The 10,000-nt window shown below is 55.6% G+C and overlaps 5 protein-coding genes across 5 annotated transcripts in view; 2 read left to right on the top strand and 3 right to left on the bottom strand.

Moving 5' to 3' along the window:
- PTSG_09943 (uncharacterized protein) overlaps positions 1-388 on the top strand; it is a gene marked incomplete at both ends in the record, with an annotated part of 2,093 nt that extends 1,705 nt beyond the window's left edge. Inside the window, one exon of the mRNA XM_004989250.1 lies at positions 336-388. Within this exon, the coding sequence (XP_004989307.1) occupies positions 336-388 (53 nt within the window). The remainder of the gene's footprint in view (positions 1-335) is intronic.
- A 528-nt stretch (positions 389-916) lies between these two features.
- On the bottom strand, positions 917-4,644 carry PTSG_12964 (uncharacterized protein; the record flags this gene model as incomplete). Its single annotated transcript, XM_004989251.1, has 8 exons — positions 917-1,029; positions 1,247-1,373; positions 1,634-1,725; positions 1,996-2,172; positions 2,540-2,685; positions 2,939-3,057; positions 3,257-3,842; positions 4,163-4,644. 8 exons carry the CDS (start codon positions 4,642-4,644, stop codon positions 917-919), a joined length of 1,842 nt encoding a protein of 613 aa, XP_004989308.1.
- A 658-nt stretch (positions 4,645-5,302) lies between these two features.
- On the bottom strand, positions 5,303-6,758 carry PTSG_12965 (uncharacterized protein; the record flags this gene model as incomplete). Its single annotated transcript, XM_004989252.1, has 3 exons — positions 5,303-5,351; positions 5,436-5,598; positions 5,657-6,758. The coding sequence occupies 3 exons, from the start codon at positions 6,756-6,758 to the stop codon at positions 5,303-5,305; spliced, it is 1,314 nt and encodes a 437-aa protein (XP_004989309.1).
- Positions 6,759-7,043: 285 nt separating this feature from the next.
- PTSG_09945 (splicing factor) lies at positions 7,044-9,693 on the top strand. Its single transcript, XM_004989253.1, has 2 exons — positions 7,044-7,376; positions 8,684-9,693. The coding sequence occupies exons 1-2, from the start codon at positions 7,174-7,176 to the stop codon at positions 9,246-9,248; spliced, it is 768 nt and encodes a 255-aa protein (XP_004989310.1). The 5' UTR covers positions 7,044-7,173; the 3' UTR covers positions 9,249-9,693.
- The window catches only part of PTSG_09946 (uncharacterized protein), a 6,374-nt gene continuing 5,980 nt past the window's right edge, over positions 9,607-10,000 (bottom strand). The window contains exon 18 of the mRNA XM_004989254.1: positions 9,607-9,965. Within this exon, the coding sequence (XP_004989311.1) occupies positions 9,852-9,965 (114 nt within the window). The 3' untranslated portion in view covers positions 9,607-9,851. The remainder of the gene's footprint in view (positions 9,966-10,000) is intronic.

The raw sequence follows: 10,000 nt of genomic DNA on the forward strand, positions 1-10,000 counted from the left end.
TCATGATGATGATCATGATGATGATCATCTGATGATGATCATGCGACTGATGATGACCATGATGATGCTGACGCTCACGATGATGATGTTGAGGAGGAGGAGGAGGAGGAGGAGGAGGAGGAAGAGGAGGAGGGCGATGATGCCAATGGTGAAGACAATGCTGATCATGATCATGATGGCCATGATGACGAGGATGAGGGGGATGAGGAAGGCCACGGGGAAATGTGCAGGAAACGAAACAAGATGATGTGAGTGGACACGCGACTGCCTGTATTGGGCGGGAATGCGACCATTGCACTCACTTGCCATGTGCTTCCAGCGTGTTTGCGTGCTAGATGGCGCATGCCCTCGCTTCAACGTGTTGTTTGTGCGCTTTGATGGCGTGTGATGAGCTTTGACTTTCTTCAGTGGAGGTGGTGGTGAGATGTGTGGCGTCTTGTTGTGGCTTGTCCTTTGCTGTGTCCTTCTGTTGCGTCTCTGCTTTCTTGCTGGTTTCTTGCATTTACTTCAACCAATCGCTCGTTGTAACGTGGCCTTTCCTCTTGCTTTCATCTGTGCAACCTCTAAGCTGTTTATCCGTGCGTATCTGCCCTCGCTTCATCTCCCCGTTTCAAGACTTTGTGCGACTTTCAGCGCAACTAAGCAAGCATATGCGTGCGTTGTTGTTGTTGTTGTTGTTGTTGTTGTTGTTGTTGTTGTTGTTGTTGTTGTTGTTGTTGTTTGTTGTTGTTTGTTGTTGTTTGTTGTTGTCTAATTGTTGTTGGTACTTGGAGCACAAAGAACATGCCAGGTTGAACGAACGTCAGCAATTATAATCTCGCAGTCAGCAAAAGCGAAGGAGCACGGTGGCGGCGGTGATTTTGTCTGCTGCTGCCCACAAACGGAGGTGCGGAGCACCGCAGGGCTGGTTGAATGATCACGCAGCCCCATACAAGCGTGCAATCACACGCGCGAGTGTTGGCCCAATCTTCCGCGTTGTGCCCTGACGCGTGGTGAACTCCATCGCAGCTAGCGTCTTCTGCAGCTCCTCTGTCATGTATTCAGGCGCAAGCACATACATGTATGTATGAACGTGTGTGTATGCATTTGTGCGCATATGTGTGCGCGTGTGTGTGTCGTGAGTACGGATGGGGTTGTTGACAGGCAAACTGCGATACGCAAACAATTTCGTTGTCAAGCACGTCACACCATACACACCCGAGCGCACAAGACGTTCTTTCACGCACCAAGACCCATGCACACGTACGCTCATGCGCTGCTTTGGTGATGGCTGCCATTGTTGGATAGCGGGACACAATGGCCACGGCCTTTTCTTGCGTCAGGCCAGAGATGTGCATCAGCTGTGTCATGAGCATCTGCGACGCCGTCATCTCCTGGCAACGGGCAGAAAACAAAACCAGGCGGGAAAAGGAAGGTACGCGTGTTCATGTGCACGTACGTGTGTTCGTGTGTATGTATGTGTGTGAGTGTGCGCATGTGTGCGCATGTGTGCGTGCGTGCGTGTGATTGCAGCAGCCAACCGAGAGAATTGTATGTGTATGTGTTGGGTGATTTCCTTGGACCGGAGTATGTTATGAGATATGAGATTGCAGCAGGAGAAACATTTCTACAGCGACTGCTTCAGCTTGCATACCGGAGACTTGACGTTGCTCTCGTTGAATTCGCCAAACTCATCACCAACATGTGCTGATGGGAAGTTCTTTAGCAGTGCTCTCGCTCCCCGGCCTGAAAAAACATACATGCACATGCACATGGAGTAAGATCTCTTTGAATCAACGACAGGGGGGGGGGGGGGAGAAAGGGTGTGTGCGAATGTATGTATGTATGTATGCATGTATGTATGTATGTATGTATGTATGCATGTATGTATGTATGTATGTATGTATGTATGTATGTATGTATGTATGTATGTATGTATGTATGTATGTATGTATGTATGTATGTATGTATGTATGCATGCGTGTGTGTATGTGCAACGTGGCGTGCCAGCCTCACCTCTGGCAATGGCCGGTCGCTGCTGCATGGACTGCTCGAGAAAGCGCGTCACAAGCGTCAGGTACGCCACAGTTGCATTCAGGCTGGCTGTCTCCTTAACGAAGAAGCCTTGGCAGTAGGCGTTGTCCACGGCTTGGCGCAGCGTCGCGGCCGGTAGTCGCGCAGAGTCGCCCCGCCCTGCCGACAGATACAACATGGTCGTGGTGTGTGTTTGGGATGAGGCAGATGGGTCGGTTTCGTGTGACGCCAGAGACAGTGGAGGGATCAAGTGCCAGCCAACGACACGGTTGCAACTTGCTGACACAACAATGAACCAAGCACATGCACAGCGCGCGCACACAGGGACGCGGACGCGGACACGGACACGGACACACACAAACACAAACACAGACACACACAAACACAGACACACACACACACACTCAAACACACGCACACACATACACACACACACACGCACACACTCAAACACACGCACACACATACACACACACACACGCACACACACGCAACCGCACACAGCAGCAGCAGCACCCAGGCGTACCGTAGTGCTCAATGAGGTAAATTGGGTGCTTTGCAGTGCAGGCGGCGAGACGGCGCTTCTGCTCGCTGAAGCGCCCGTCCATGATGCTTGATGCAAGGTCGTCGATGCGTTTGCGTTCAACCACGTAATCAAGCGCAATCTCCCGCCTGGCAAACAGCAGTGAGCGGCAGCGCACGACGCGTAAGCGAACGGTGATTACACTTTTAGCTCGGCAGATGCAGGTATCAGCAAACAGAGACGGGGAAAAAAGGACAGTAGTCGGGCAGGCCAGTGGGGCACATGTGAAGGGAGGACCAACTAAGCACGCATTCTCAACATTGCAATCATACAGCGACAAAAGCAGCAGCAACAATGTAAATGTGCCTACATGCATGATCACATGGAGGAATGCAGCTGCACCTTGGCGGCGGGTGCAGTTGTCCCAGGACAGGAGACGTTCGTTCGCGCGCAATCCAGATGAAGTCGCCGACGGAGAGCTTGCGCACCTCGCACGCAACACCCAGGTCAGACAGCCGTTTCTGCCAGTGACCAAAGAGCAGGTGCGTTTCATGCAAGCACATGTAAGCATTTGTTAGCAATTGTAAGCATGGCACATCATGACAGCACATGCACAGCCTTGCTCATCACTTAGCAAGTTTGAGAGTGATCCACATTCCTCATTGCACACGCTGACGCGGTCCTGCACATGCGCATGCATCACATCGTCCCGCTTTGCACCTGTATGATGCCCTTGTCTCGACGTGAGCCCGTGTGTTCCATCACGTCCACCAGCAGCACAATGTCAAATGCGCCAGGCTGCAGCACAAAGGCGCTTGCCGTTGTTCGCCCAGAGGCTGTTGGCGAATCCACGTCCCCCAGCGCCGCGGCCACTGATGTTGTTGTTGGCGACGACGATGATGCGGTGACGGTTCTCAATCTCGTGTTGTTGCGAAGCTGTACGACACGAGAAATGGTGGCATGCGGCGTGCTTGTTGAATGGATGGCCTCCATTGGGGCAGGTGTACGTGTCACGCCATCATCGTCAGTGGTACCATCATCACCACCAGGGTTGTCATGATTGCCATGGACATGATCACTCTCAAGTTCATGCACATCATCACGGTCGTGATCGTCATCCTCATCGCTGCTGCTGACAATACGCCGTCGACGGTTCAAAGCCACTGTTTTGGTGGACGCAGCGGCTGTCTTCGCTGCGCTCTTGTACTTGCTGCGTGTGCGACTGCGCTGTGGAAGTGTCGGCGATGCCTCCGCACAAATGCCGGCGCGGCGGCGAATTCGCGCAGACAGCGACAGCTGCTCATACCTTTACGCATGGAAGGATGATGTGCGCAGAGCACAAGCAGCGGCAGTGTGCATATGAGTGAGACTTTCTGCTGCGACGGGCAATTGTGACGAGCATATCATATGCCAGGTGTGCAGCACATAGACGCACACACACACAGAGGTACATACACACACAGAGGTACATACACACACACAGAGGAGTACACACACACACACACACACACACACACACACACACACACACACACACACACACACACACACACGTAGGGGAGCACGCAGATACAGAGGTGCACGCAACCCCCCCCCCAACACACGCACACAAGTATACACACTGACCGTTTGGTGCTGGAAGCAGGAGTTGCGTGCGATGCAAACGCCGAGAGGTTGTCTGCATCCAGGGGTGAAAAAGGACTGAACATTGGACCAGCACCATCATCACAAAGGCTGAGCTGCAGAGGCGTGTGGGGCAGGGTTGTGTCTGCGGTGGTGTCATTGGGCATGTCATCATGATTCGTGTCAGCACCACGGGGAACACCGGAGTTTTCGCCATGACCATCATCGTCGGTGAACCAGTCGCAGCTGTTGTCGTCGTGGAGCGTGTCATTATTCGTGCTGTCTGCAATGCCACCGCTCCTGCTGCCACCGTCGTCCTTTCCATCTTCGAGGCACGAGCGTTTGCTGTTATTGTCGCGTTTACCGCGACCCATCACACCATCCTCGGTTTGATCATCATCATCACCATCATCACCATCATTGTCATGATCACTATCGTCACTATCATCAGCATGATGATCATCATAATCGTCATCAATCAGCATGTGTATGGGGCTGCTTACGTCTGCTCCCGCATCCCTCGCGTCGTTCAACTTGTGCAGAGCGTGCCGTGAAGGCGATGCTGCTGCGAACGCATGCGTGGCTGCTGCTGTCAGTGCTGCTCGTTGCGGTGTGCTGTATGACACCGCCACCGGCGTTGCGTTGCCTTTCAATTCTTGCTGTCGAGCTCTCCCTTCCCTCTTTTTGCGGGCGCGCAGGCGCTGCAGTCTGTAGTTGCTTGTTTGTGCTGCAGCATGAGTTGTGCCATACACAAGACAGGACAAAACAAGACAGGCACACAGACTTTCGGGAAGGCAAGTAAAACGCCAAGTACCCAAGCCAGTCACGACGAAGACGGCGACAGACACACAGGCACAAAAGTTCACAAACAGACCACACACACACACACACACACACACACACACACACACACACACACACACACACACACACACACACACACACAGACACGCTGACCGTGGGGAACGGCGAGTGGGGATGGGGCGGCGTATGTGTGATGAACGCTTGCGGCCTTGGTGGATAAACCGCTCACAGGGCGCACAAAGCACTTCATCGCACTCCTTGCACTGATGTGTGTGTACGTTGGGGGTTCACATGCAAGCAAATTATGGCAGAAAAAGGTGAGCTTGAGCTGGCGCACACTCAGGCGGCATCGCTTTCCACTGCTACACAGAGCAGTTTAACCGCTGTCCTGCACACACACACACACACACACACACACACACACACACACACACACACACACACACACACACACAGACACACCACAACGCACGTGCACTGTGGGGACGGAAGAGTCGCAGTTTTCACAAAGGGTCGCGGGCCGGCGTGGTGGTGTGCAGAGGTGAGAGGGTGCAGTGGTGGGGGCTGCTGCACGCGTGGGGGCTGCTGGCCCATTCCCCACGTGAGCTGATGCGCTCTGGTGCTGTTGCTGAGTGCTGCGGACGTGTTGTCGACCAGCCCACGAAAATGCTGGTACGGCCACGGAATGTGAACCTGGGGCAGCTGCATTGTCATGGTGCACATATGCTGCTGGCTGATGGCCCGTTGGTTGCCTTGTGGCCGCCGCTCCACTGGTGGATGGCTGCGTCACCATGACAGTGCCATCGTTGCTGTCGCTGTCAGCGCTGTATTCGCTGTGCACCTGCAGCGTGTGCGGTACACCTGTTGATGTTTGAGCCGATGACAACGAGGACGATGATGTGGCTGAAGATGTTGTTGATGATGACATTGAAGGTGACGTTGTAGGTGACATGTCTGTGGAGGTCTCAATGTCATACAGGCGCTGCGCCAGCTGCTGGCCTTCGGATGTGAGCGAGTACTTGGCGGGGTTGCTGCACTTTGAGATGAGCTGGCGCTTGATGAGGGTGGCCATGCTGTTCCACGCCGTGTATCGCGAGCCGTTGTCACAAATAGTGAACGATGTGGCGCAGAAGGGCTGCGCGAGCGGGATGAGCTCGCGCTTGGTGACGTAGCCGAGGAACTCTGGGTTCAGTGACGCCTTGTGCAGTGCAACGAGGAGGGCGTAGGCGCCGGAGTTCTTCCGGGGCACGTAAGGACGTGTTGTCTTTGTCCTCGTTTTTTTGGCTGCGACCTTTGTCGTCGCTGTTGCCTCGTTGTCTTGTGCACATGCGTTGCTGTCAATCTGCGACAGCGCGGCCCGCTGTGTTCCTTTGGCGCTTGTGTTCTTGCCTTTCTTCTTCTTGCTGGCCGTGGCTGTTTTCACTCTCTTGCTCACTTGAGACGGGAGCAGGTCATCGTCAAAGTCGTCGTCATCGTCATCATCGTCATCATCGTCGTCACCACCGGCATCGGTGTCGTGCTCTGCAAAGTTGGGTATGGGCAGGCCTTCTTCTCGGCAATGGGCCAGAAGTTTCTTGTGCAGGATCTTGACGGTGCCTTCGCCAATGTAGGGGAGCTTGGCGGCTTGGAACGGCGTGTACAAAGGGGCGCTGTGTGCTCGCAGGCTCTTGACTGCTCGTCCGTACACGTGTCGGAGTCTGCTGTTGCGTGCCTGCGCCGATGCTTGCAGTTCCTTCACCCACCCGATAAACTCTTTCTTCCAACACCGCACAGCGGCAGTGCCGTTGTTTGTCATGTGTTCTGCGTGTGATCTGTTTGTGTTCTGTGTGTGTGTGTGTGTGTGCGTTCTGTGTGTGTGTGTGTGTGTGTGTGTGTGTGTGTGTGTGTGTGTGTGTGTGTGTGTGTGTGTGTGTGTGTGTGTGTGTGATGATTGGTGCTGCTGAAGCTCATCGACGGTTCAAACGGTTCGCGGACAGTCGAGTATGGATTGCCAATTGCAATTCACCAACGTACAATTTGCAACGCATCACCGTTTGTCTCATCTTATCCACCACCACCAGCAGTGCGCACTTATTTCAGCTGTGAACGTGCGCCTCTGCCTCAAAACAGCCAAACCGGTCACTTTCCCCCATATCCACACCTCCACTTCTTGTTCTCCTTTGTCGTCGTCTGAGCGAGACACACGCAACAAGCACACGCACCAGTCAGCCATGAGCCGTCGTCGCATCTACGTGGGCAACCTGCCTTACGACATTCGCGAGCGCGAGATTGACGACTTGTTCTACAAGTTTGGGCGCATTGAGGAGATCACCATCAAGGGGCCCTACGCCTTTGTCTCCTTTGAGGATTCCAGGGACGCCGAGGACGCTGTCCGCCGCAGGGATGGCTACGAGTTTGGCGGTGGCCGCCTCAGGTAATGCCGTGTTCCACTGTGTGGTGGTCTTGGAAGTGAGAGCAAATGCCACACAACAGCATGTGGGATTGGTTGGTTTGAAGCTGAGAGATTGGAAGATTGGGGAGGGAAACAAGAGCGACTGAGCCCACGACATACTCGCTCAGTGACATTGTGTGTGTGTGTGTGTCGAGTATTGCGCAGTGTTGTGCTGTGCGCGTCAAGCCAAGCAACCCCCCCTCCCCACTTCAACCAAAGTGAAGGGTTGGTGAGCTGGTGTTGTTGTTGTTGGGCTTACCGCTGAAGCGAGTGCACGCTCCACAACTACGACCACAATTGCATGCGTGCGCGCGTGCGTGGTCGTTCTGTGGCGGCTGTCATTTCTCTCTTTGCTTATGGCTTGCTTGTGACTTGCTTGTTCTGTGCGGCGTGACTAGTTTCCCGGTTGCCTCTTGGAGTGGGTGCTCGGGATAACTGGCTCGGGGAGGATTGAAGCACCATTTTGGCGTTGCGCGTGCACCTGTGGGGTTTCTGGAGCGAGCGGGAGGATGGGACCTTCTCTTTCTCTCTCTCAAGAAGGGTGGACGGGCCGGGCAACCAACCACCAGGGCTTTCCTGTTTCGGGCTTTCCCTCGCTGCAACCGAAGGAACTTCTTGGCCGTCCCCTTCTTCAGTCCTCTTTCTTTTCACTTGCACGCCCCCCCCCCCTTTTTGTTTGGTGGGGCAAGTGCTGTCTGTTTGTGGCTCTGTTCCTTCCCCACAACGTCTTCAACACTCTCCTGTCCTTCTTCATCTCTTGCCTCCAATCGCCCAATTCCCCCATCCTTCTCCTTTTGTTCTCCCTTCCTTCTATCATCCTTGTCTCTTCCTTCCTCGAGCTGTTCCCCTTTGCCCTTTCCTTGCGCTGTCCACCGCCGCTGCTTCACTGGCCGGCTCGCTCGCTCGCTAGAGGAGGAGGAGGAGGAAGGAAGGAAGGAAGGAAGGAAGGACGGAGACGAACGGCCACAATCATCTCTGCCCCCACCCCCTCCCACCCACACGCACTCACACCCTCACCAACAGCAAGTCCGTGTTGGGATTGGCTGACCATTGTGCGTTGTACTGTCATTTTGTGTTTGTCCTGGTTGTGGTTTGTGTCCTCACGCTTGCCTATTCCGCCAGCACCATCTCACCCACGCGCACTTGCACCACTGCCTCTATCTCGCCCGTTGCTTTATTCCTCTCTCTCTCTCTCTCTCTCTCTCTCTCTCTCTCTCTCTCTCTCTCTCTCTCTCTCTCTCTGTCGCTCCTCCCGTGTGTGCGACTGCATCCGCACTGTGCACATGTAGGGTTGAGTTTGCCAACGGCGGCCGCCGCGAGCGTGGTGCCCGCGCCTTCAACGGCCAGCACTCGGAATTCCGCCTGCGCGTGAGCAACCTCCCGCGCACGGCCAGCTGGCAGGACGTCAAGGACTTCTGCCGCGAGGCCGGCGAGGTGCTGTTTGCGGAGGTGTTCCATGACGGGACGGGCCTTGTGGAGTTCCGCCGTGAGGACGACATGGAGTGGGCCCTGCGCAACCTCAACGAGCGCAAGCTCCGCTCCCACCTCGGCGACAGCGACATTGTCACGCTTGTCGAGGACCGTGGTGAGGGCGGCCCGCCACCCCCACGCGACGACCGCTCCCCACGCCGCCGCTCCCTGTCTCCTCGTCCCCGCTCCCCCTCCCCGCGCCGTCGCTCCCCTTCGCCGCGCCGCCGTTCCCCCTCCCCGCGCCGTCGCTCGCCCTCTCCCCGGCGCCGCTCCCCCTCCCCTCGCCCCCGCTCTCCGTCTCCACGGCGCGACGACGACGACCGCCGCCGCTCCCGCTCACCCTCTCCACGCAGGGACGACGCGCCCGAGCCCCGCCAGGACTAGGCAGCTTGCCTTGGCGTGGCGTGGGGGCCTCTGGCATGAGGCAGCACCATCACAGGTGCTGCTGCATCTGCTTGGTGCCACACCCCGAGCGTTGACGTACGCACCCTCCATCCCCTCTCCTCATCATGCGCTATTGGTTGTGTCACTGTTGGTGCCGTCGTGGTTTTGTCGTCATTGTTGCTGTGGTGCGTTCCCCGCTCCGGCCAACCACTCCACCACATGTTGATGTTCTTGTTCTTCCTTTGTTTAGCATTTCGTGTGCACACAACAGCCCAGTTGTGTAACGTGTAGGCCCCTCGTCTGATGAGTGTCCCTGTTTGTGTGCTGCGTACCTACCTGCTTGCAAGAGTTGCTCTGTGCAGTGCGTTGTTTTGTTGTTTCATGTGATGTGGCACACGCGCAACGCCGGATTTCTCCATTGAATTGAACCATACTCAACCCAGCATGTGGTGCGATGTGAAGGGACTTGGCGGAGGTCGAAGGAGAGCGATCAGAGAGGGCAGACATGAACGGGCAAAGGACGAACAAGAAGAAGAAGCGAAGCAAACGAAGCAAGGGGGTACACGTGTAAGAGGAACTGAGTGGGTGGTGTTTGGGTTGTGCTCATGCGCGTGTGGACGTGCGTGTGCGCCGCCAGTTGCGCTGGATGACGCGTGCTGCCTCGTCCCTCTTCTTGAGGTGCTTTCGCGTCCGGTACCCGCGGTACTGCGCTTGGATCTGGTGATGCGATGCGTGCGAAACAAGACGTGCGC

Source organism: Salpingoeca rosetta, assembly GCF_000188695.1.
Source record: "Salpingoeca rosetta unplaced genomic scaffold supercont1.30, whole genome shotgun sequence".
NCBI lineage: Eukaryota > Choanoflagellata > Craspedida > Salpingoecidae > Salpingoeca > Salpingoeca rosetta.

What these genes read in the sequence shown, in the direction of transcription:
- PTSG_09945 (XM_004989253.1), top strand. Translation starts at nt 7,174, where the DNA reads ATGAGCCGTCGTCGCATCTACGTGGGCAACCTGCCTTACGACATTCGC. An exon ending in TTTGGCGGTGGCCGCCTCAG is followed by an intron (nt 7,377 to 8,683) that starts GTAATGCCGTGT and finishes GTGCACATGTAG; the next exon opens with GGTTGAGTTTGCCAACGGCG.